Source organism: Zootoca vivipara, chromosome 8 (genome assembly GCF_963506605.1).
Source record: "Zootoca vivipara chromosome 8, rZooViv1.1, whole genome shotgun sequence".
Classification (NCBI taxonomy): domain Eukaryota; kingdom Metazoa; phylum Chordata; class Lepidosauria; order Squamata; family Lacertidae; genus Zootoca; species Zootoca vivipara.
This window is the reverse complement of record NC_083283.1, coordinates 48,160,720-48,188,365: the sequence shown is the minus strand read 5'-3', so window position 1 is coordinate 48,188,365 and position 27,646 is coordinate 48,160,720. Positions and strand designations below refer to the sequence as shown.

General features: G+C 43.3%; 1 protein-coding gene across 1 annotated transcript in view; it reads right to left on the bottom strand.

The window, feature by feature from the left end:
• MTCL1 (microtubule crosslinking factor 1) overlaps positions 1-25,265 on the bottom strand; it is a 91,972-nt gene extending 66,707 nt beyond the window's left edge. Inside the window, exons 1-3 of the mRNA XM_035125651.2 lie at positions 23,950-25,265; positions 13,948-14,172; positions 11,497-11,655 (exon numbers count right to left, since the gene is read on the bottom strand). Coding sequence (XP_034981542.2) covers positions 11,497-11,655; positions 13,948-14,172; positions 23,950-24,972 — 1,407 coding nt within the window. The 5' untranslated portion in view covers positions 24,973-25,265. The remainder of the gene's footprint in view (positions 1-11,496; positions 11,656-13,947; positions 14,173-23,949) is intronic.
• Between the last annotated feature and the right edge of the window lie 2,381 nt (positions 25,266-27,646).

Here is a 27,646-nt window from a genome sequence, read left to right as displayed (position 1 = left end):
GGATAACCAGTCCACACCTCATATTTTTCAGATGAGGATGTCAGTATATTACAATATGCACAATGAGATAATGTTTGTCTGTAGGCAAACTCCCTCTTAAGCTTGAGCGCTTAGATACTGACTTTAAAGTCTGAGTCACGAGGGCTTAGATCACTTCCAAAACATTTGTAATGTGGAAATTACAACCCAATTGAACAGGGAGGAAAAGAAGAGCTGCTATTGTTTTGAGAAATTGCCTTTTTCAATTCTGGGTTGCTTTTTGAACAGCATGTGCTTAGTTTAGGTTTGCCATATGTCCGGAATCTACTGTGGCTGAAAGCAGTGTCTGGGAAGAAATTGGCAAAATCCGAATGTATGGCAAGCCGTGTCGGCAGTGCCATTTTTGCTGATTTTCATAAATTTGTGGTTTCCAGGGATACTTCTTGGAACCTCCAATAAGTCCACATATTGCTAAGAAGTCTTTGCTCTTATCAGCCAGGACATACAGACCCAAGTGTATTTCCTATGTAAGGGTTTACAGATAAGTTATGGCAGTCATGCACAAGTGACTATTTTCTCAGAAGATTAGAAGAAAACAAAAATCATCCTTCTTCATCTCCTGAATAAGGACAAGATAATGTTATTAAAACTGTTATTGGCAATGTGACAAAGCGCCACAAGAAAACTCTTCACATCTTCGAGACATAAGATATGGACAGGAAATGGAGAACAAGGTCAAGCCACAGGGTCAATGCAGAAGTACTCCTGAGACTGCAGACATGGAGTTACAGCTAAAATAGAAAAATGTTTGAGGAAAGGAGACAGAAAATAACAGCCTTGCTAGATTTTTCTGCTTTCAGGCAGTTGCCTGTAATGTTCTTATCCCCCTCTGCAGATTAGAACTTTTTGTGGGTTCCTTTATGCTTGGCTGACATCTATTAATGTTCTCTCAGCCACCCCTCTGAATCGTGTCCCTTGCTTGCTCATCCACCATACAAATCCTTTGTACTAAAGGCTACCTTACAGACATGCACCAAAGTTACAACCAGTAGAAAAAGCATCTGGTTCCTTCATTTAAAAGGGAAATGAAAATGAATGGAAGTGACAATAACAAATGGTACAAATGCAGTTCTAACAAGTGAACAATGAAGCAATTAATGAAAATGAATGGAGTAACAAAATGACTTTTTATGCACACATCTAATTGAATTAAGCTTCATGTTTATGATTCATTATGTAATATTGACACATAATTTTCATTTCATTAAAATAAAAGGAAATCTATTGGGCTTACACTCTTTAGAACCACAGACATTAGGCCTTTAAACTCTTGGCATTTCTAGCAAGATACATGAATGGTTTTCCAAGACTGACTTACATGTTTCACATGTGATACAAAAAGGAGAATGTCGGAAAGAAAATCCAAGTAGTTATTGCCCGGAAGTGACAACTGAATCAAATTTCTCCCCCATCCCTACTCTTTCCATTGGTGGCTCCTACTGGAAAAGGTGGGGGGGGCAGGCAATGTCCACTGATTCACTGTAGCCCTTTTCCCAATACCACCTCCCACAGCGTTCTAGAGGGTCCCATAATGAAACAGGCTGCAGGAGGACAGAGGGTTTAGTGAAGATTGGCTCCAACCTTTTCTCATGTGGAAGCATTCCATGAGTGGAACTCCACTCATGGGAACTCTAGATTTGTACAAGAACAAATATCAATATAGGTGGCTAGGTGCTAAAAGAATGACTTTACATTTGCTTTCAACCATCTGGTATGGAAAAACCCCTAAGAAGTTTGATATGAGCACCTTTATCCATTCCATTATAAAGTATTCATTTCTTTATAAATCTGGCATCCAAACATATAATGTGGGAGTAGAAAATGCTTAAGAGACTCCGGCAGCTAAGAATGCCAAGTATTTGTTGCAAACTGTGCCTACCCCCCCCCAAATAAAGGGCTCCAGCAGACACACTTTTATGTTTGTAAAAACATACACTCTCCCCCTCAAGTTATTCTTTCAGTAACAGAAAAGCAGGTAATAGCTGGTACATACTTTTAAGGCTCTGTGCTGACCTACTGCTTTTCATTCAAGTAACAAGGAGAAGAGGGAAACAATATTCTGCTGCATTTGAAAAAGGTGCAAGAAAGCAGAATCAGGCTTAAACAGTTGATAAAAATATTTTTTTAATTATTGGAGAGGTAGCAGTTCTCACCACCTTTGACTCCAAAATCAAAATCCTTTCCCCATGAAAAATCTTTTCCAGATGCTTCAGGGATGCAACCGTATAGAAATGTGAAATAAAAGCAATCGCCCCCTCACTTGCTAAAGTTCACTAACTGTGAGAACAAGCCTTTAACAAAAAAAGGCTCTGCTAAACACATTGTAAAGCAGATTCCTGAACTGTTGCCTCTGGGTCCTTTGTCCCCCCCCCCCCGCACACCCCTTTGGATATTCAATTTGAAATGTCCGCGTGCTATTCAGGTTCCTGGGGCTGGTTTCAGCTAATTAGTCCTACTACCAGAAGCCCATGTAAGGGCTTCTGCTAGTGCAATGAGACTTCCTCATTCTCCCCCCACTGCCCCTCAAATTGGCTTAGGGGAGGTTCAGGAGAACCTTAGAACAACATGCATGGAGGGGGAGGGGGGGTCATTTAATCTGGCAAGCTGAAGCAAAGCAACATAAAAATGTGATATATACTTCAACACTCTGAAATAATTTTCAAATACATATTACTAAAAATATTAAAACTAAGTTTGTGTCGCAATATAAAGTCACGTCATATAGAAGACAGGGCTGCTGTATTTGTTTAGAATGACAGCTTACAAAAGCAACAAGTGGTGGCACCATGTTGCACACTGGCAACATCCATCTTCATTAAACTGATTAGTAAAGAGGTTTGTTCTGTGGGAACAACACTCCTTCTGTCTGCAGCACTGCTGTTCTAAAAGGAAAAACCTCACTCAGGGCTGCAGCTGGAAAGAGATGCAGACAAGAGTTTCTACTGTAACCTCTGCTTCCTTAAGACTGTTCACACCTCTTTCTTTTGGTTAATATGGGCAGGAGAAAAGTCAACAAAGTTCCATGGTGGAAAGTTATTTAATGTGAGTGTGCATTAATGGTGAGATGAAGTGCAGAGTGGTGAGCTGCACAATTTAGATTAAACTTCACTGCTTCTGTTCATCATATTTCACTTCTAATTTGATTATACATAAAAGCATTTACAACAGTTTCTAACCACATAGATTTTTATGCCGTTCTCCTGCTGACCCTTACACTTTTATATCCCCCCCATAAAAGTGGAATCATCAGCTGCTCAATACGGCTGTTGCACATAAAATAAATCCTCCTTTCTTACTAGTTACACAATCTCATTCATTTCTTGCTAAACTGTTTTATAACATTCATGTCAAATCATTCTGCAGCTGCTACCCAATTCCTAATCCTCCCCATGCTTTGTCTCTTTCAACAGGGCTACCCTTTCCAAAGCAGCTTGAACTCTGCCATTGCACTGTTTGCCTTTTTCTCTTTGCTGGCTCAAAGTTTCCAGGCCAGACAAAGAATACGCCAACACACACCCTAGGCAGCTGCAAAAAATATAGCAGCTTTATTGAGGAAACAGAAACAAGCTCCATATATTTTCAATGCTTTTGTGGAATGCCGAGTAGGAATAGCCCACTTCCACTTTTCATTGGCCAGCAGTATTTGAAGAATGGATTCTTGTCAACAATATTCTGTCTCCAACATTATCAGGTTTAAGTTGCAACTGTTAGATCCAAATCCAGAATCCCTGAGCATGGATGAGAAGCTAAACTATACAATGGGTATGTCCATATGGGGTTGATATTTAGAGAGTAGGAAATCCCAACTCAGGCATTCATAGACTCCCCAGAAAGTAAAACCCAGTTCACTGATTATTTTCTCTCTGCTGGAGTCTTCCCTTTTATAGGATTTATCTTTTGCACATTCCCTCTCCCCATATCAGTGAGAAATTCAGAGGCAGTGCTATACAGTTTCATTTTCTTTTGAATGAACTATCCCTGGAGATTTCTGGTGCCTTTTTATTTTTATTTCACAAATGAACACATGGAGCATGAAGGAACAGACCAGAACTCCAACAGTACTCTAAAAACCAACCTGGGTCTTTACAATACCCCAATACCTCCATGCCTCCTTCTTGTAAGTCAAACCAAAGCTGATCTGCATCTTTAGCAACACTCCCACCCACAAAGGCATGGTGTGTCTTGGTTGTAGTTACTACCATTCAATATGCTCTATTTAGATACACCATCCAGATTAGTAGCCAAGTTGTTTTTTTAATAATTTTGTTTTGCAAACTATTAGTATGTTAACAAGACTGTTGCTGATGGATACCATAGCTGCCAAGTTTTCCCTTTTCTCGCGAGGAAGCCTATTCAGCATAAGGGAAAATTCCTTTAAAAAAGGGATAACTTGGCAGCTATGATGGATACTCCCCCTCTCAGAAGGGGTGCAACTGACTGATTAAAGAGTAGAAAGTCAAGTGCCTGAAGTGGGAAGTTGTACAATTTCATGTAAACTGTGAGGGGCAGACGCATCTTTTCCATAGGGCCTAGTGGCGCACTGCGGCAGGGCACTAGCCTCTAGGGCACTGGCAGGGCGCAACCAGCCACTAAGCCCTATGCTGGTCCCGCCGCCACGCTGCAATGTGCCTCCTTCACCTTTTCCCCGCGCTGTGTTTGCGCGCTGGTGGTGAAGCCTCTCCGGAGGCCGTGTTCTCCCCTTCTCAGCCCTGTGGCTCTCCGCGAGGCGATGGCTCAGCTGAGGTGGAGCATTGAGGCCTCCCGGCGAGGACGTGGCGGCGGAGGAGGATGAGGCAGCGTGGTCGGGGCCTGGCGGGAAGGTGCACCGAGCTCCCCAGGAGGCTTCGGTGCTGCTCTTCCCCGGCCAAGGCAGCCGCTGAGGAAAGTGTGGGCGAGGCGGCAGGCGTGCGTGTGGGAGGGTGGGGGGGACCCCTGGGGTGGGGGTGCCCTAGGGATCCCTGCACCAGGGCGCAAGACAAGCTTAAGATGCTACTGGTGATGGGGAATATGCTGATGGAAGTAAAAGGTATTATGGAACCCTGGTTGAAAAGCACTGTCCTAGCTATGCTCATTTGGGACCACGGAGTAGGATTTTCCTTGCAATAATTAAAATGGCTCTCAGCCATAAGTTGAGTTCTGGAGATCAGTTACTCCCAGAATGAACAGCAGCCTTCTCTAACCTGGTGCTCTCCAGATGTTTGGGGCTACATCACCTATTCATGCTTTTTAACATCTACATGCAACCGCTGGGAAAGATCATCAGGGGGTTTGGGCTGGGTGTTCATCAGTATGCGGATGATACCCAGCTCTACCTCTCTTTCAAATCACAACCAATGAAGGCAGTGAAAGTCCTGTGTGAGTGTCTGGAGGCGGTTGGAAGATGGATGGTGGCTAACAGATTAAGGTTTAATCCTGACAAGACAGAAGTACTGTTTTGGGGGGACAGGAAGCAGGCAGGTGTGGAGGACTCCCTGGTCCTGAATGGGGTAACTGTGCCCCTGAAGGACCAGGTTGCACAGCCTAGGAGTCATTTTGGACTCGCTGCAGTCCATGGAGGTGCAGGTCAATTCTGTGTCCAGTGCAGCTGTTTACCAGCTCCATCTGGTACGCAGGCTGAGACCCTACCTGCCCACGGACTGTCTCACCAGAGTGGTGCATGCTCTAGTTCAGGGGTTCCCAACAAAATTTTCTCGAGGACCCCTCATCGAGCCGCTATTGTGACAAGGACCCCCATTAATTCCTAATCCTAAAATTAAAAAGTGAGAGCCAAATTAAGAGTCTTTTTATAAGAGTCCAGGGAGGAGGGAGGGGAATGGAGAAGACAGGGTACCTGCGCAGTAGCGCACAAATGAAGCCGACGCGCGCAAAGCATCTTGGGGAGGTGAGCGTTAGTAGAATGCGCGCGCTGCCTCTTTGCAAAACAGTAGTGTTTGTAAAGCGCCACCTAACGGCATACAGCAGAACTACTGCCTCATCTAATTCTAGTTTTGCGCTAGACTCTGCTCATGCAGGAAGCGGCCAAAACAAAAAATCTGTTATCATATGAAATATATTTAATATATTTTTTATTCTAATAGCATCTTGCGGACCCCTCTGGCATAGCTCGCAGACCCCTGGGGGTCCACGGACCACCTGTTGGGAACCACTGCTCTAGTTATCTCTCGCTTGGACTACTGCAATGCGCTCTGTGTGGGGCTACCTTTGAAGGTGACCTGGAAACTACAACTAATACAGAATGCGGCAGCTAGACTGATGACTGGGAGTGGTCACCGAGACCACATAACAACGGTCTTGAAAGACCTACATTGGCTCCCAGTACGTTTCCGGGCACAATTCAAAGTGTTGGTGCTGACCTTTAAAGCCCTAAATGGCCTCAGTCCAGTATACCTGAAGGAGCATCTCCACCCCCATGTGGGTTCATCAGATGCAATGCGGCTCATGGAGTATATATTGCACAATATTTTTTTTTAGAAAAATGAATGAACTGCAAAATGTCGAGTAATTCTGATCACCAAATTCTCATCAGCAAACAGTTACTTGACATCCTGCTTGCCAATTTGTGTTCTCATAAACCTTCTGGTCACAGAATAGAATGCGTTCATCTGTTGGTGAGCTCCTGATGTGCCAACAATATTCAATCATGCAGGCAGCAACTGAGAAATAGCCAGAAGCAATATTTCAGAACTGAGATTATCTGCATGTGTAAAAATGCACCAAGAGGAGAGCTGTTTGAAATAAAGTTGAGAGATGGAATTCAGAGAAGCTTGTGTGTAGAGCACACCCAAAAAGAGGCCCCAAGAAGAGCTAGAGAGCCTGGAAATAGAGCAGACCTCAGATCACCTTTTAGTGTTAGTGGAATAAACCTTGGAAGGGCCCTTCTTCCTTCCCTTACTACACAGTCAACTAATTCCACTGCACACTGAAAAGGAATTGTTGAATCCTGCGCAAGGTTTCTTGATATCCCTTATCTGGATGCACATTGAAGGGTCCAAATCTACGCTGGCACAAATGAAAGAAGGGGTAGTTCAGAACAAAACAAACAAAACAAAACCAACAAGTATAAGTATCTCCAACTGACTTGGTAAAACTGCAGGAGAGCAAGGGGGGGGAATAACTGTGGTGTGCTATCTGGTGTTACACTGTATTTTCTTTTCCTTCCTTTGTGAAATTATGAAAATCAAATAAAAATATTTTTTTGGGGGGGAGGAAACAACTCACCTCCCTTTTCAGAAGGCAAAAGGGCAACCCTTCTTGTTGACGCAATCCTACCTATCACAGGATTGCTGTAGGTATGCATTTTTTCTTTATTTAATAAACTTTGTATACTGTTTAATCATAAAAACTTCTAAACTGTTTTCACCAAAAATGTACATTGAAATTATTGATTTTCATTACAATACTGATGTGTATCAGTGACTAAACACATAATAACTTTGAGAGGAATGAATCACTTTTTTATTATAAAAGAAGTATTTGGGCAAGTCTACCAAGAGCACCTCTGTATATACAGCAAAAGTTGAAGGGTTTTTAAATTATTATTATAAAAACATTACTGAATAGTCCTTGAAAGGAATCTTTCTCTGATCCCTCTAAGGCTACAAAATATTAGCTTTCATCCCTGCATGCCTAACATGGTTATTTCACAGCTCTGCATCTCTGAAATAATCCTGGAGGGAAATAGTATCTTTCAATTACAGTAGAGTTCCCGATTATCCGGAAACAGTTTATCTGATTTTCAGATTATCTGCACCCAAAGGTCAGGAACTGGCTGCAAAAGTGAGGGTGAAAAGTCCAGCCTCTCTAAAACCTGAGAGAAGTAGGTTGGCTAATGCCAAGAGATGGCTCAGGACTACCTTCATTTGCTGCTGTCCCCTTACAATTGTGGATGTGTTTGGCACTGGGTTAACTAGGCCATTCTTGCATGCAATCACACATTGTACATTATATGTTCTGCAGAACACGTGACTTTGAAAGATGGAACAAATTTAGAATTTGAAAGATGGAACAAATTAAGTTTTACAATCCCCCTCTCACTAATTCCAACAACCACCACCCAATGGTGGGAAGAAGTACCGTACAGTCATTTTTTACTTATCCACAAGTTTACAGTACCATGCACAGGAACAGATTCATGTGGCCACTTTTTGCTCCAGCACGTGGCAATGAATCGCTAAGTACTATATAGAACAAGGATGAGGGCTGGAAATGCCACTTAAATATACTCCACACAATAGGTTCACAACGTTAATTTTGTTCCTGATACCATATGTAATTAAAAGTGATTTTTATTATGAAAATATTTTGTAAGCCAATTGGAGGACCATAAAGTGGTATATAAGAATTCTCAAGAAACATAAGATACAAATTCCTTGTTTACTGTATCTAAATCTAGCGGCTCTACAGCTCACTGCACATCACTCCCCACAGAGATATCTCCATGTCAATAAGTCATTGTGCTGTAGGAAACCGACAGATTGTGCATGAACAGTTTTCTGGATCCAACTTCAAGACTACCATCTGGAAACTAAGTAGAACTACAGCCAGTCATGTCACAATGAACATATTGCATTAAGAAAGCTTCACTGTTTTCCAGTTTAACAATGGACATAATTCAACTTACTACTGTATTTTTTTTAAAAAAAAAAACACCACATTTAAAGCCCCGAACAGTCCAGAGTAAATGTATTTGGAATATTGATTTCTTCCCATACAAACCAGCCCAGCAGCTGAGCTAATTATGGGAAGCCTCTCTTTACGTTTCACCACCTTCAGAGGATAAGTAGTGATCAATCAGGGCTACCTCAGCAGCTACACTCCAACTGTGAAACTCCCTCCCTTGGTAGATGTGCCCAACACGGACTTTATTATTTTATTCGATGACAGATGAAGGCTCTCATCTTCACCTGAGCTTTCTCTTGATTGTATTAGTTACTAAATAATAATGTAAATGTGATTGCTTATTTTGTTATTGTTCTGCTCAGTCAAGCTTTTATAGTTTCATCCATCTATATGTCTAGTTTTCATATGCTCCTTATTGTTTTTATTGTTGCATTTTTTGCGCTAGATATTTTTACCTTTTGTGAGCAACCTTCACTTTCACAGCAGGCACAACGGTGCCATGCCAATATAACAACTAAAATGAAGTCTGAATAACACTGGTTTCTGTACTCCGTCACTCACCTTCTTTGACAAATGCCTTTGGAAATCAAACATGTAAGTACTATATTTCAGTTCCTCCTTTCCCTGGTTTTATATAAGTGCTTCATTTTACAGACTCACATATGTTGCTTTTTACGTTTAAAAAAATATTTTACGTTTTATTATTAAGTGAATACAATTTTTTTTCTTGTTTTGGTCATATATTTTTTCTGTCATACAAGCTGCCCAAAGTGTGGCTAATAATAAATATCTTGCTATGGAACAGTAGGTGAACAGTTGACAAAGACATAGAATTGTAGAGTTGGAAGGGACCACAATGGTCATCTAGTCCACCCCCCTGCAATGCAGGAATCTTTTGCCCAATGTGGGGCTTGAACCCATGACCCTGAGATTAAGAGTCTCATGCTCTGCCAACCGAGCTATCAATATGGATTTCATATGAACCTGTCCTTTATTAAGATCTTCATCAGATGCCTTGTTAAGAATATCCCCACCTTTGGATGTGACATAGGCGGTGACAGGATACAGGGCCTTTTCTGTTGTGGTGCCTGAATTATTATGGACCTCTCTCTGTCCATAATCATTTTTAATGAATGTCAGCTGAATTCAGTGCTGTTTATGGAAAATTTTAAGTGTTTTTTTACTAGTGTTATAAATATTTTAAGTTTTACTGTTGTTATAATTATTTGTTCTGCTGTTCTTATGTCTTTAAAAAGCTTTATTGTGTTGACTGTTTTTAACTGCTGACTCTACTGTTATTGGTTTGTTTATTTGGCTTTTTATATAGGTTTTAATTATGTTGTACACCCCTTGGAAGTTAAAGTTTAGAGGCAGGAATTTTTTTCAAATAAACTAACTAAGCATATTCAGGTCTATTGATCAAGAGCTTCAGCAAAACCCAGCTATTCTTACAACCATAATGCACAAAGAAATTAAGTATGTTTTGCCCAATTTATAAAATAGAAAACAGCAACATGCTACTTCTCATTAGTATTGTTTGAAAGATTAAACTAAATAAGTGACGGCTAGTTTTTGAGTGTGTCTAAATGCCCCATGCCAATCTGGTTTTAAAGTAACCCAAGACTGTATTTGCCAAAGTGATCTGTGCTGGCACAAGAAGACGGATGCTACATCATACAAGACTATGTAATGACAAGAAACTGTGCTTGGCTTTCATTTTCTTTCATCCAGTCATGTAATCATCCCTTTGTACAATTTAATGTAATTATAATAGTTATTTAAAGGTAAAGGGACCCCTGACCAGTAGGTCCAGTCTTGACCGACTCTGGGGTTGCAGCGCTCATCTGCTAGGTTAGATACCAAATAAAAGAACAAGTACTCTATGGCTGGATGTACAATGTAAATAATTCTCTAATACGAACTCTTAAAAAGGTAAAGGGACCCCTGACCATTAGGTCAAGTCGTGGACGACTCTGGGGTTGCGGTGCTCATCTTGCTTTAGTGGCCGAGGGAGCTGGCGTACAGCTTCCGGGTCATGTGGCCAGCATGACTAAGCCGCTTCTGGTGAATCAGAGCACCACACGGAAACACCGTTTACCTTCCTGCCAGAGTGGTACCTATTTATCTACTTGCACTTTGACATGCTTTCGAACTGCTAGGTTGGCAGGAGCAGGGACCGAACAATGGGAGCTCACCCCATCACAGGGATTTGAACTGCCAACCTTCTGATCGGCAAGCCCTAGGTTCTGTGGTTTAACCCACGGCACCACCCGCATCCCAATATACAAACTCTTACTTGTAAAGCCAGTTCTCTATTGCTTCACAGCATTCCCCCCACCCCACCCCAGATTTCAATGAGGTATTAAACAGAAGCTTAGCTGCACATGTCTCAATTAACATCTCTGTTTTAAATCCTCCGGATGTATTCAGTCCTCCCACAGGAACATTAAATATGACGAATAACTTTCAAATGTGAGAAAAGCAAGCGTTATAGAAACAAATTCCTACATAGTAAGGACAACCCATTCATACAATGCATTAACAGCACCAATAATCTGCTTGGTGGTTGGGAGAAATAAGATCTCACATGAAGCCAAGAGGCATGTAGCCCTCTGATGCACAAGAGGATCTCTGAGTCAGAAACAGTGGATTTCTAGAATATAGATGCTATTGGACAAAGCGAAAAATCAAGTTGGGAGATGCTGTCACTCACAGGTATATAAGTGACAGGTATTTTGTTGGCTGGAATTATATTATTAGTGAGTTTTGTTTCAAATATATTTCAGATTTATTTTACCAGCAAGCCTCTCATTAGGTATGTCATCGGTTGCTACTTACCTCTTTCAATCTATCCAGCTCATTGTGCAGTGCCTGTTTCGATATTTCCATCTCAATGATTTGTTGACGAAGGATTTCATTTTCATCCTCTGCTTTAACTCGTTTCTCTTCCACATTCTCTAGTTCATGGTGCAGCCTAACGGATACATCTTTGGCTACCTATTCCAAAAAGAGTATACAAACATATCTTGTAGTAGTAACAGCAGTAGCAGTTTTAAAAACATTTCCCATTAACAAAATTGAAAACATAAGTGCATAATAATGTAAGGTGTAAAAGGTTTCCTGACAGCAGAAATGGCTCCCTCCCTCCCTCCCTCTCAATTGGAGGGGCATTTAAACCACCCAGGACATTTAAATTGCCCATTCTGTAATACAGATAGCACATCATCAAGAACTTCAGTGCTATCACTTGTAAAGTGAATTGGCACAATAGATTTTTAACACACTAGATGTGTTAATTGGTTTACCAATACCAGGATTTTCTGTGTTATTAACATAAACTGGCTTCCTGTGAAAGGCCACTTGCTAATAGTAATGTAATGATCACTGTCTGTACTTTTCTGCATTTCATTATCTTCTGACTCTCACTATTAACAATCCCCCTCAGTGCCTCCTGAAGTTGTAGATTATACTCCACAAAATCAGATGCCATAAAAAAGTTAGTCTTTAAGGTACCACAAAAATCTTTATTATTTTTGCTGCAAGGGACTAACCACTCTGGAAAGAATTAATCAGTATCCTTAACTAGGGGATGCAGGTGGCACTGTGGTCTAAACCACTGAGCCTTGGGCTTGCCGATCAGAAGGTCGGCGGTTCGAAAGCACGTCAAAGTGCAAGTAGATAAATAGGTCCCCTCCGGCGGGAAGGGAAACAGCGTTTCCATGCGCTGCGCTGGTTTTGCCAGAAGCAGCTTAGTCATGCTGGCCACACAACCCAGAAATACTGTCTGCGCACAAACGTTAAAGCAAGATGAGCGCCGCAACCCCCTCTTTTTTAACAAGCACAGCACAGATATGTATATAAATCTCTCTTTTTTTACAGATCAAGTGTACATACTGAAGAGAGAAAGTCTTCTGAAAACCAAGTTGCACACATGATTAGCACAATTCAGAGCATTAGGAATTTTCAGTTTAGGCAGTGGGAAACATGGCTCAGTTTGGATGCAAGTATTGTGTATACATTTTAAATCAGTCCCCTACTTCAGAATGAGGTGAGTGAAGCCAATTTGATTGCTCCTTAACAGCCAAGGCTCCTTTCAGGTGAAAAGTTAGTACTTCATTGGGAGGGTTTTTTTTAGCCTACACCTCTGCATAATGTGCTAGGTTTCCAAATGCAGAGAATATTCAAAGCATATAATTTAGAGCAGGGGTCCCAAACTAAGGCCCGGGGACCGGATGCGGCCCAATCGCCTTCTAAATCCGGCCCGTGGACGGTCCGGGAATCAGCATGTTTTTACAAGAGTAGAATGTGTCCTTTTATTTAAAATGCATCTCTGGGTTATTTGTGGGGCATAGGAATTCGTTCATATATTTTTTCCAAAATATAGTCCGGCCCCCCACAAGGTCTGAGGGACAGTGGACCGGCCCCCTGCTGAAAAAGTTTGCTGACCCCTGATTTAGAGTGAGAGGAATCTTGAATGTCATCTGATCCAATTTCCTGCTTAGCATAGAAATTTTGTAACCGACAGGTGGCCTCTGCTTAAACACCTCTTGTGAAGGAGAACCCAACACCTCCCAAGGCAGTCTCTGTTCCACTGTCATACAACTATTACCATCAGGAAGTTTATCCTGACATTTAAGCCAAAATCTGCTTTCTAACCATTTCCACCCATTAGTTATAGTCCTGCCCTTTGGATCAGAGGACCTGTCTGTTCCACCTTCTAAGTGACTTCCCTTCAGATATTTTACAGCTCTTTCTCCCCCTTAATCTTCTGTTCTCCAGCTGAACATACCCAGCACTTTCATCCATTCAACATGGGGCTTGATTTCCAAAATCCCTCACCACCCTGATCACGTTCCTATGGATGCGCCCTAGCTGATTCCTGTATGTCTTCTTGTAGCAAGTGTGATTCTCCTATGTGCACTCTGAAGTGCCTTGGTCCTTACTGGCTGACAGTGGGGCTCCTGAGAAATGAGACAGATGGTTCTTCGGGGCAAAGTCTGCTATGCTTCACATAGGAACAGTGGTGACTTCTATGACCAGCAAGAGCTTCCATTAGTCTTTAGATCTGGCTGTGCCAGATTACTTCCACAGAAACCATTCCCCCCCCCCACCAAATACTCAGACATAGCTGTGAAATGTGATAGGCTTTTACCAATTACTTATCAAGGATTTTATTGAAGGCAATGTAGCAGCCAATTGCACACGGGACTCTGACTTGCCTATAGCAGATAGCATGTGCAGAGCTCCATGACTAACTTTGATGTCTTTATGCATAAAGCCTTCACTCACCTTTAGATCTTGCTCTAAGCTTCTAATTAACTCCCCATCCACTTGACCCGTCTGCGCAACTTTCAAGCTTTTCTGTTCTGCTTTCCTGAGACGATACTGCAAAATGCGACAGTTCTTGTTTGCACGGTCCAGCTCTCGTCGAAGTTCCTGAAGTTGGTAAACATCTTCTTCAAGGTAGCTGTCACGCATCTCTTCCATTTCAGCCCGCAGTTCATCGAGCTCATCCTGCCATGACCCAAAACACTATCAGATATCAAAAAGGTGATTCTGCTCCCTCCCCATCAAGACACACATCAAAATATGATAGGAGTAATCCAGCACTCACAACTGCTGCACAGTCCCTATTTGCTGTCCAGCAGACAAGGAGAATCCTGTTGAAATAATATTGCAAGCAACATCAAGCTCATGTTGATCTTGCAAACTAATACCAGTTGTAACTTACCTCTTCAGAAATAACAGGAACAGCAAAAAAGAGTTATATATCAAAGCTGTAAAATCAGTTCATATCCTTGTCTATTGTGCTGCTATGTTTCCTTACACCAGTGATGGCCAGACTTGGCCCTCCAGCTGTTTTGGGACTACAACTCCCATCATCCCTGACCACTGGTCCTGTTAGCTAGGGATGATGGGGAGTTATAGTCCCAAAACAGCTGGAGGGCCAAGTTTGGCCATCACTGCCTTACACCAACACACATACAACCTTCCAAATTTGAAATTAAAATTATTATGCTTTCTAAGATTTTTTTGCTAAAGTTTGCAATACAGTACAGTACATTACATTTCTTCTAGAAAAGAATATCCTTAAAAAAAAACCAACTCATTCCTATTAATCTAATCTGTATATACCTGACTCTCTCAAGCTAAAACCTTTATAAGCAGGTCTTCAGGCTCAGTGGATAGGCCATTAACATGCTGGAAGATGACTCCTGGGACACCAACTATTCTATTATTAACCTAGCTCTGTGTTTAAAAAGAAAACTGATGATGGAAAGCGGCAATAAGATTAGTTCTCACATAAAGGCTTCCAACAAAGATTTAGATACCTTCAATTTGCAGTTTGCTCACTGGAAGGACAGATCGTGAACCTGAGGCTCCAATACTTTGGCCACCTCATGAGAAGAGAAGACTCCCTGGAAAAGACCCTGATGTTGGGAAAGATGGAGGGCACTAGGAGAAGGGGACGACAGAGGACGAGATGGTTGGACAGTGTTCTCGAAGCTACGAACATGAGTTTGACCAAACTGCGGGAGGCAGTGGAAGACAGGAATGCCTGGTGTGCTATGGTCCATGGGGTCACGAAGAGTCGGACACGACTAAACGACTAAACAACAACAATTTGCAGTTTGTTGGCCTTTTTAAAGAGGAGCAAAACCAAGCAGTTCTGCCTATTGGATATTTTTCAAGTACACGTCTATGCCTATAATTCTTTAAGAATAGCATAGGCGCCAACTATAGGGGGCCCTGGGGACCTGGGCACCCACAGCACAGGCTCTTACATGACTTCCGGTTTGTACCAGAAGTCACATCAGAGGCCAGACGCGACCCCTGAGGAAACGTCAGGACGCAACTTCCGGTACGAACCAGAAGACATGTCGGAGGTCTCGCGAGGCCTCATATGTGATCTCCAAGGTGGTGCAAGACCTCAGAAGTGCCGCTGCAGTGCGTTGATGTAATGTTATGTCATGATGTCATGACGCTCTTACGTCATGGGTGCAATTAGGCACCCAGAACCTGGGTCCTAAGTTGGCGCCCCTGAAGGATAGCATTGCTTCTGTGTGTGTGCTATACACACGCATAGGTTTGCACAGTGCTTTTTCCTAGGGGTGCTCAGGGGTACGCATACTGCTAAACATTTTGCGAATCTTTGTACTTCTGTCCATTTCCTGTATTTATTTTTCTCGATTTGAACTATAAAACAATGATTTTCTTGAATCAAAATGAGAGTACCCTTAAATATTTTTTTTAAAAGAAAAAAAAAGCACTGGGTTTGCACAAGTGGAGTAAAGAACCCTGGCACAACAAAACCACTTTAAAAAAACCAGTGAGACAGAAGGGGGCAGGGAGCTGTCATTTCCATTAGCACAGTACTTATTTTGTGATAATCAAGAAAGTTATGCTTGGGGAATGCTCTCAGTAATATTTAAACACCTATCCTACAAGTGGCTGCAAATTTATAGACTCCCATAGTAACTCAAATAAGGTCTGGTGTAAACCCTTAAATACAGGAGGAATAATTAGCTTTGGCAGTGGGTACATATGGTTGCTCAGCATCAGTGCAAATAAACAGAAAGTGAAATTAGGTCACTTTTATTTATGTTATTACAGTAGGTGTCTAACTTTGGGATCTATGTTTGGAAATGTCGTTAACAGTCTTTTCCCCACCCACAAGCATTCTTCACAGAGTGTGGTGTCTATGACATCAAGATCATCAAAAGATTCCCCCTTTTGATGGTAGTAAATAGGATAGTAAATAAGATCCACATTATGTATTGTATGAGATCCTGAATCCACTTGGCAAGCACAGAGTGCAACACAACCCTATGCCTGTTACTCAGTAATAAAGCCCAACAAGCTTATTGAGGCTTAGTCCCTGGTGCTTAGGGATGGCAGCCCCAGTCCCTCTGAAGCCTAACTGAGCATAGCATAGGACTGCCATCTAAATGCTCAGTGCAATGTGAGTGCACAGCTGCCATTCTATTTAATCAGGCTGGGGTTGGGCTGCCCTTCAAGCCCTATTGAAGTGAATGGAAACTGCTGAGCAGCAATGCTTGGCAAATTCTTTGCTGTGTTTCCTTGATAAACCCACTGAACCAAGGTCTGCTCAAAGATATTGTGGGAAGGGCAGAAAGAGTGAGGCAAAGTATACTTACTATTTAATAACAGTCAAACCAGAGGGAAGCTTAAATTCGAAATAACTAGAAGATCTGTCATGCCTAACACGCAAACTGCTGTTGCACACACAATTGTTTTACATATGCTCTTCTGTTTTGCATTAGTGGCCTTTTTATTAACAAGATTCACCACACTTATGTCAACATAAACAGAAAAACCAGCATGTAAATCTACACTACTGTATAGTGAAAATAAACATGAGGTGGGGGAAAGTGTGTTGAGATTGTGTCTGCTTTTGAAAAATGCAAAGCTTATAAAAATTCATGAGAGTGGCTGTTGTAAAAGAAAAAGGAAAAAAGGGCACTGTTGTGATGCAGAAGATGCTATTCATTTCTGCTACTTAATGGGCTTCAAAGGGTTTGAACCAGTGGCAGCTTCAGCCAGAGCTTATATATTTCTTTTCTTCTCTTTTTAAAGAAGACTCGGCGCTATACATTTGCCCTAGGAAACTTTTGAATACTAATCTCTCCATTCTTTAAATTACCCTAATGTTTTTTAATCTCGGGGGGGGGGGGTCCAAAATAACTATACGCATCAATATTCTCATGCTCATGTCACCATTTGTACCAGTTACAAAATATACAGTTAGAAACATATTTATTTATTATGGATCTTTAGGCTTTTTGGTAACATTGTTTTTGCACAATGAAACCCTCTGAAAGGTCATGCATGTAAAGCCAATACAAAAAAATTACCAGAGCTCTTAAGAGTGTCAATGTGTTTTCAAATTGCTCCCAGTTTTAAACAGTTGGAGATTGTGTGTGTGTGTGTGTGTGTGTGTGTGTGTATTCATTCACTCTGCTTCCCCTGGACAATGCCATGTTTCAGCAGAGCCACAGCTGTGGCTAAGAGGATAGACCCACAGCCATTGTTTCCCAAGCTGAATTCTCACTCTAGCAGCTGACTGCCCCAGCATTTGCAGATTGTCGATGTTCTTCTGATGCCTAAGGTTAGATTTATCCCCCCCTTGACTAATACATTTAAGATGCAACAGAATGACAAACCCTTCCCAAAGAAGTAAGGCATAGCCTTTGATATATATGTTTTTAAATAATCACCATCAATTCTAGATATTCTTACTGTGCAAAAGAAAAAAAGATTCTACAATACGTATACACCAGATAATATCCACTGTTAGCCACATTAATCAGAAAACCCATTTAAATGAATGCATCTACTCTAGCTTAGTTTGCTATCACTCAGGATCTTGGCAAAAATGTATATAAATTCAATAAATAAATTTAATAAAATGTATTTGACATTTTATATGACATTTGGTGATTTCATAGGAAAACGTAGTGCCTTCATATTCTTGATAGCAGAGGTGAGAAACCTCCACTATGCAAGAGTCATATTTAATCTGTCAGGAACCATGTGCAAGCAGTGTTGTGGGGCCAAAAGCAAAAGTGGGTGGGGCCAGAGCTACCCCACTCTCTCTCCCCTTCTCTCACACACATACCCATCCATTCAAATGCATGTCCATTCATGCAATTCTTCCTCCCCAGCTGCCTCTCTTCCTTGCCAACCTGCAGAGCAGCTAGTCATAGTGGGTGGAAGAGGGAGTGGCACAAGAGGGAGCACAGTCTAAACAGTGAGGCCCCAGAGAGACTGCTTCACATCCATGGGCCAGAGGTTTCCCACCCTGCTTTACAGGATGTTAGGAAGCCTTGGATACCATTCAGATGATATGCCTAAAACTTCTGCTGCATAAATAAAGGCTTGGGGAAAGTGACTTAAGAGTTGAAGGAGACAGCTACTGTGTCATTTTGGACCAGAAGAATAATGGTCCAACTAGATATTTCAGGTGCAGCCAATGTAGTTCTTCACAAGCATGAACTGGACTCTTTCATGTCTGAACTGTTCTTGATTGGAGGGGCAGTGTCTAATTTTAATACAAAATATGAGGCTGAGGGGAGCCGAACTCTTTGCCCTCCCACCACCTTATTTCACTTGGCAGATAAGTTTTTCAAAGTGATGGAATGCATTGATGCAACATGAAGGACCACAGCTTAGGTAAAGGACTGCAGCTCAGTGGTACAGCATTTTTCTTGCATGCAGCAGGTCCCAGGTTCAATCTTTGGCATCCCCAGGTAGGTCTGGGAATGTTCCTTGGCTGAAACCCTGGAAAGCCATTGCCAGACAGAGTAGACAATATTGAGCCACATGAACCAATGGTCTTCATAGCAGCTTCCTATTCTCCTATGAAGAAACGTTCACCTCTCATCCATTTGTATGTGCTACATTACAAATCAAACTCCTTACTTTAAATGCAAATGAGGCTGACAAGACTACCCTACCCTGTCTAGGTCTACAGTAAACTAATCCAACCTTATAAAACAACCACCAGACTGATCCCCAACACTACTGTACCATGTTGCTTCTATAAAAAACAACTCCCCCTTGCAGCTTAATCTTTAATCATTTAATCCACTCTTTTAGGTCCAGTTCTAACATATTCCATCTCCAGGCAAAATTCACATACGGTAGTCTCTGTAAATAAAAGGTTACAAAGTGAAGCATTTGTTAATCTAAACCCAAAATACTATATTCACAAGAAGGAAAGTCAGATGGTACAGTATTTGTGGTTACTCAATCTCAGTTTCTTTTATTTATAGATCTTTCTGAATGTAGCTTCAGTAGTGTGCCAAAAGATCATATTGTAAATACAAACCCTTGTAGAAGTTCCAGCACATAAAAATTCATGCAGCAGCATTTTGAACAGTGACTTCTATTTATGGATGGGAAGACTTAACATAGGAGAAATAATTTTAAGCAGCATCTTTATAATAACATTTTTAGTATGGCTGTTCTTTATCCTAGGGGCCTGCTTAATATGTTAAGGGAACAATCCTAAATATGGGAAGCTGGCATAAAGTACACCAGATCCAAACTCTGTTCAGGAGTGTGGCTGCTGTCAGCCTAAGCCTGGAAAATAAGCCTTTAAAATTGTGTTTGACTTATGCCACCCCCTTTGCCATCATGTTTTCTGCTGGGTTGCCAGGTCACGTGACCAAGCTGAATGGAGTTAGGATCCCCCTGCCCAATCCTGCCACCCTTTCCTATTTGTTAAGGCTCATGCCAGGGTAAGCTCCACTGGTGTCATTTTAGTCCTTGCTGAGCTAGGATGAGGAAGTTATGCCCATGGATCTCTGGCTGAGTGAGGGTTGAGGACCTGGGGAGCCTGGCTGAGCAGGGAACTTGATGGCTGACCTGGAGATCTGCCACATCTTCACTCATTCTGGCAGATCTCAGCTTAGTTACTTACTAACAGTCTTTGTTATGGAACAAATACATGAATAAGATAACAAATGATTTGAACCCCAAATTAGGGAAGGGAGAGATCTCATTTTAACTGATAAAGCAAGTGGGGTGCTTTGTTTTTTCATTCAAACTTGGTGATGAAAAGAAGCTTGCTCTCCCCTGCTATATTTCCACCCTTATAAAGGCTAAATTAAACAAAAAGCTACATACCATAGCATAGACCATACAGCTGGCTAAAATACAATGGTACCTTAGTTTACAAACACAATTGGTTCCAGAAGTCTGTATTTAACCTGAAGCGTACTTAACCTGAAGCGAACTTTCCCATTGAAAGTAATGGAAAGTGGATTAATCCGTTCCAGACAGGTCCGCGGACTACTTAAACTGAAAATACTCAAACCAAGGCGTACTTAAACCGACTGTATGATGGGTCTGGCTATACTTTTTCTTTCCCCCCCAAAAGAAACATGCTTAAAGTGAGGCTGGGTGAAATGCCACCAACTTCTTTTCAGACAACTAGAGCCTGGCCTAACGATCCTACTTCCCTTTCTCACCTACTTTGAAACCATCCAACCCCCTACAAAACCATTCCATTTTGTGCTAAGTGCTAAGCACTAAGTGCTAAACTCAGAATACTGGGAGGGGGCATGACTGCTTATTGTGGTAGGGTACCACTTTAAATGCATTGTGTGGATGGGGTCTGTATTATAGCCCACAGCAAGCATAGACAACATGACGCCCTGCAGATGTTAATGGACTACAACTCCCAACAACTTCTTCAGGCAGCCATGTTGGCTACCCCTGGTCTCTTGAACAATCCAGGTTTCTTTGAAAAAGACAGGTTGTAGTCAGGTAACAACGGGAGCAAAAGTGCCTGATCTCTTCGTTAGGGCCATGCTAAAGAACTGAGCAAGGGGGAAGGAAGTGTGGTCAAGGCTCACACAAGCCTTTTGATTTAAAACCCCACACTTCATGTTCTCTCATCCCCTTCCCTGACAAAGTTATTCCCACATGTCTTCAAGGGACTCTCCCCACAATCGGGTTTGTGCATTAAATACACTTTTGTTTCCTATACAGTGCACACAGCAAGGCTGAGTGTTGTACTTCCCTTACAGGGATATCACATTTCCCCCAACAAAGAAACCATTATATTTTGGAGCTGGGGAAATGCTATATTCCCCCCGCCCCCAGTGGTATATTTGTTTCTTGTGCAATTCTGGCACCTGTGGGATGATCTTTGTATTCTGGTGAATATGCTTCTGATACAAACTGCCGTTCCACGTGCCCACACTATTTCGTGATCTGTTTTAAAACATACAGTACTTCTGATTTTTTTTTAAAGATCTCTGTAGGCCATAGCTGCCAAGTTTTCCCTTTTCTCGCGAGGAAGCCTATTCAGCATAAGGGAAAATCCCTTAAAAAAAGGGATAACTTGGCAGCTATGCTGTAGGCTCCTCCTCCACAATCCAATTTAACTCATCTAGCTTCGTGTTCTTTTAGCTGGCAAATCTGCTATGAAGTTGCATATATATACACATGTATCTGTACAGGTTTTTCAAAATTCTTGGGAACATTTGCCTTCCCTTGCTCCTGTTCTAGAGCACACATTTAACCTTTAAAAAAAAAAACATAAATGTGAGAGAATGTCCATAAACTGCTGCATTTTCCCCACCCTATTTTGTGTGCATGTGATATCATACTGCTGGAATTGAGAATACTTGCAGATACGTTGTATGAAGGGTCAAATACAGTTGAGGCACACTGCAACTGATTATGCAGGCAGGGTGGGCAGTTCCTTTCTACTAGGACCCCCTGCCTTTATCAGCTGCCCAGCAGACAGAAATCTAGCACAGAAAGACTGCCTATCAATTTCCATGGCAGGAAAATCCTCTGCTAATTTCCCTCCCTGCCACAGCTGTTAAACACCTACCATAAAAAATGTTGACAACCCTGTATTGAAAGAGCTCCATAGCTCTCCATGTGTGATCTCTCACCTGTCATTTCCCTCACAAACAAATTATACTTTATACAACTGTTTAACTTCTATCTTCAGTGTTCATAAAGCACATAAACTAGCTCTTGTTGTTCTATTTTTTTTACCATTTCAGTTTGTTATGGGGTGGGGTGGATGTTCTTGAAAGCAGGTATTTTATTATCACAGAGATTGGAATACTGTAGACAAAAAGATTTCCCATGTAGACTCACTAAGCTATAACCAGCTTTCAGAACACTACCATTTTAACCAACCAGCTTGCCAGTCAGTCTTCCAAAGGAAAAAAATTCCACATGTTACTGTGTTAGATCATCAAACTGCTAGTGGAAGGTCAAATATCTACATGTTTATATTATGCTTTATAATAAAAACAACAACAATGAAGCTCAAAGGCAACTCAGTCCTCATTTTAAATTGGAAGAAAGTTCCACTGATGTCAACTTTCCAAGTTGCATTACAGTTTTTGGAAAACCACCATGCCAAATTTAAGTTAACAAAACAATTGTATGATTTGCAACGTATTTGCATAACTGAAATCTAATAGAATGCAACATATAGTGGCTTGTAAACAAAGTAAAATATAAAAGTGGGAAACAATTGTTCACAGATTCCAAGAATAAAACATCTATTCTTCCTTATGGGTTGTGATTGTGCTTCAGCAGGCTGAATGAGGCTACAGTCATAGACAAACTTCCTTGAAAGTAAATGCCACTGCACTGTACTCATTTTGATTTCTTTCCAGACAAACATGCATAGGAACAAACTGCATAAGATTCTTCTCAGAAACTTTCCTACTAAACCCAAAGGTTTAAATCCAAAGTCTTACACTACTTTAAAGTGGGCATCATACAGCTACTATAAAGAGGAGCTGAAAGGAATTTGGAAAGGAAATTGCTGTCAGTAGTATCTAATTCACAAACAACCTCCCACAACATCCATGCACAGGCAACTAACTGCTTCTCTCATAAACATCCTGGAGGTGAAAAGACTGGCATCCTCCTTCTCCAAGAGCCACACTCCCTTCCATCCACACAAACATTTTTGGAAGCGTCTCTGTAGAACTGGTGTCTCCTCTTGTGGAATTAAAGTGCCCTGATAGAAGGAATGTCCAGCCCCCTTTGATGGAGCTGCAAGGAGGTTCTAATCTGGAACCCAGCACAGCAGTAGCACCATTCTGAAGAGCCCACATGCCTCAATGGAAAGAAGAACCAACACAGAGTCTTGTGCCCGCTTAAAAGGCGAACTTTAAGGGGCCACAAGACTCTTCGGGTTGTTTTTGCTGCAGGGGACTTATACACCGCCACCCCTCTGAACGTAAAGAAGTTTGACATTACTGTGCTTCAACTGCAGGACACAAAGCGAGCGCATATTTCTGCAACCGTGAGACACGGCGTTTGTATGTCTTTTTTATAAGAACATCCGTTAGCAGAAGAACTTCAGGAACCACCAAGTTGAACCCCGTTTGCTCTGGAGAAGATGGGGTGAAAGAGGGTGCAAAATTGTCACCCCTATCTCTCCTCCTCGCCAAAAACTACTACCTCTGGACCAGCACACCACTGTTATTACATCCTATAATAACTCAAACTGGGAAGGAAAGTTCCTAGCCGTCCAGTTCGGCTTGTCAATGCTCCTTGCTCCAAGGAATCCCCTCCCTCATTTCCAAGAAACTGCCCTTATTCCAGATGGACGACCCCACCCCACACCCCAGTCAGTGTCTGGAGTGTCTGTTACTTTTGAGAAGTTGCCTCCAGGCTCCAGGCCAGCCAAGCGCTGCCTTTCCTTGGCGCCTCCCCGCCTCCCTGACCCGCTGGCTGCTCCCCCAGGTCCTCCTCCCCCCCCCTCTTCCCGCCCTTTACCTTGAGGTAATCGTTCTCGGAGCGCAGCTCTTCGATCTCCCTCAGCAGCTCCTCCTCGTCGACCACCAGCTGCCTCTCGCTGGAGGAGGGAAGCACCACCAGAGGGGCTTTGCCGCCCAGCCTCAGGCTCCCCGCAGGCGGCGCGCTTTTGGCCGGCGCCGCTTTCCCCGGGGCTCCCCCCCAGTTCGCCTCGTCTCCCGGCGGCGGCTGCTGCTCCACGTTGGCTGCTCCCGAGGGAGCCGGGGAGGCAGGTGGCGCGGCTGCCGGTCCTTTGCTGGCGGCGTCCGAAGAAGGTGAGGCAGGCTGAGGGGCAACGCCTGGCCCCGGGGGCAGAGCGGGCGCTGGCTGCGGCTGATCGCGTTCCCGGTCGCTGGAGCCGGTGCCGGACTCCGCATCGCTGCTGGCGGCCTGAGCCAGCCTCTGCTCGTCGGAGAGCGGCTCGGACGGGCAGTCGGACAGGTCGGAGCTGCTGTCCGTGTGGCTGATCCTGGCGCCGGATCCGCTGCCCAGCCCAGCAGCCGGGGCCAGGGAGCCCGGCGGGGCCAAGGAGGCGCATCGCTTGCCCTTCCTGCCTTTGCTTGGTTCGCCCCCGGGCTGCCTCCCGCCGGCCTTGGCGCACGCCTGATCCTGGGCCCGGGCTGCCTTCTTGCTCGAGAGGGCGGATTTGGCGCTGCTCGCCTTGCCAGGCGCGCCGGCAGCGAGGCAAGCCGCCGCCGCCGCCGCCTTCGCGCCCTGGGCGCAGCTCCGCCGGGAGAGGCGGCTCTGCGTGGCCAGCAGCCCCGGCGAGTGCGGGCGGGCTCCCGCCTGCGGGGACTGCGGCTTGCCGGAGAGGCTGGGGGATTTGGGGGGCACTGGCGGGGGCTTGGCGGAAACTGCCCGGGCGTGGAGGTCCTTGAGGAAAGGTCTGGCCGGGGAAGGAGCTCGGTGGAGCCTCTTCTTCTCGGCGAAGGAGTGGTGCGGGCTCTGCGGCAACGGCGGCGGCTTCAGAGGCTCGCCGAGGCTGGTGCTGTTTAAAGTCTCCATAGTCCCGGCTGCCCGAGAAGACGCCGAGGAGGGGCGGACACTTGAGGCTCCTCGAGCCCTTCCCGAGCGCAGGAGTGTGCGTGGCGGAGGCGACGGTCCTCCCGGCAGAGCCCCGCAGCAACAGCGCCTTCCTCTAGTTTTCGCCTTTGCTCTCTCATCACTCCTGCTTCCACCTCGCCCACCACAAAGCTCACACTTTTCCCTCGGTCTGATTCAGCAAGACTGGCTCTCCTCCACTCCTCGGTCAGAAAACACAAACACACACAAAGCACAATCGGTGGCAATCTCCCCCCCCCCCAGCTCTTTCCAATCCGCTCGATGCAGCTCACGGTAATGTTGCAGCCTGCAACATCGACTCCCTTTTCCTTATGTCCGACGCAGACAAGTGTTTTCCGGATTCCTTCTCCGCTTCGCCAGCTTTGCAGACCGAGACAGTCATTCATTCACCATTCCCGAGCCACCCTCTCGTCGCTTTCGTCGCCACTGCACCTCCCGATCTCCCCAAGCAAGCTCTTTGCTCCTCGCCTTAGCTCCTGAAATAGAGAAAACTGCAAACGCTGCTGTCTCCCGTACTGACGCTTCCCCCTCTGTGCGCATGATCCTCCCCTTCTGTCACCCAGCCAAGCTGCTCTCAGCGCGAGCCACTTTTTCCTAGAGCTCTCTCTTTCTGCATGCGTATTTATTGGGGCTCCTCGGCCAGTTTCAGCCTATGATAAACCTGGATTGCGCGGAGGAGGGGGGAAGAGATGATGGAAACTTAATTCTGTAGCCATTGGAGTGTATTGTTGCAACCTATACACTTTCCTAATGTTTATTCCTTGGCAAAAACAAGCTCTTTGGTGCTGGGGCTGCAGCAGCAGCAGCAATAGCAATAGATCTATTCTGCTACCCCCTCTTGCCTGTAGCACAGGCTGGCATAAGAACAGGTTTTATTGCCCAGAAGATAAGCAACTCTTGTCCAGAGGATGAGCACTAAGAAAATCTCCAGTAGACTGATGTTGACTGCAATCCCCAAACTGATATCCTTTACACTTAAACTTGATAAAGCTGTTTCGGTGAGCTGGAATGCCTAGAACTGCAAGTCAAATAGTTTTGGGCCTATCCACCGTGAATTTTAGAACCAATAAAATATGAGAAACAGAATGATTAAAAGCAGAACACAACACAAGGTAATCAAATCATTTTAAAAAAATCCACCCGGCTCGGGAAATATGTCTAACCCCAAAGGGAAGAGAAAAAGAACATTTTGGACTCCTATCGCTGTGATCTGACCTAGGTAAGTAGACAACTTCCCCATTCATTTTCGTGGAACCTTCTCAACATACAGAGTTCTATGATGCACCAGAGTGTACATAAACTGTGGTTCAGGGTAACTATTTGAAAATGAAAGAAACAAAGGATTACAACTAAGCTTTACTCAAAGTAGACCCATTTATATTAATGGACCAATGTTAGATATGCTGGTTATTTTCAATGGGTCTACTCTGAATAGGACTTGCATTGGATACAAACCATGGGGTGGTATTCAACTACATTTTACCCAGTGTAAACCCATTGAAATGAATGAGCATATCTATGGTCCATTAATTTCAATAGATCTATTATCAGTGAAACGTAACTGAATATGACCCACCATTTTAAAATGAAAAAAAAAGTTACATTAAGTGATCACTGGAAATATTCTGTTAGTCATTGAGAGTATTCTTCTACCACTCTTGTCAGGAATTCAGAAGGGTGTGGGGGGAAAAGTAGCTCATGGAATGGGCTTCAAGTCAGAGATCTTTTAATTAAAACTAGGCCAGCCAATGAAAAATTCAAAAAGTTCAGGGAGGAGGGCAGAATCATGCTGAATGTTGTTTATTATCGTAGAAAAGCTTCTTGCAAGTAAATAAAGAGTGAAAGCATAGGAAATAAGGTAAAAATGAAGGACAATACACTTATAGCAATATAGTTCAGTTGTGGACCTTTAGACAAGTGCCATGGTGGTCACAGTTCTGAAGTGACAATAATTCTCATCTCTAATCCTTCACCCCCAGAGGGACACTCCATTGTCCCTTGAGGCAGGCCAACAGCAACAACTACTATTCAATGGCACTTAATCATGATCAATATTTCTAGAACTGCTACAGTAATTTATGCAATGTATATAAATAGGGGAAACAGAAGATGAGAGTCTTAATAGCACCTGATTAAGCTGGGAGATAAAAACCTCTATTATTACAAAGTCAAGGTGGTCTCATGAAAGATGAGCCCCATCACCATCATTGAAATGTGGGAGAATCTGATAATTTCACCCAATACAGAGTGGGCTTATCATTGGATAACACCTTGCTGAGGTCAATAGCTAAAATGCTAGTGTCACTCAAATGTCATAAGACATGTTTGCACTGGGTCTTATATTGATACACAAATAATTTCACCAGCCTTGTTCCTACCTTGGAAGGAGTCTTGTGGCTTGGCAGTTTGCAAATACAGTGGTACCTCGGGTTAAAAACTTAATTCATTCTGGAGGTCCATTCTTAACCTGAAACTGTTTTTAACCTGAGGTACCACTTTAGCTAATGGGGCCTCCCGCTGCCACACGTTTTCTGTTCTTATCCTGAAGCAAAGTTCTTAACCCGAGGTACTATTTCTGGGTTAGCGGAGTCTGTAACCTGAAGCGTCTGTAACCTGA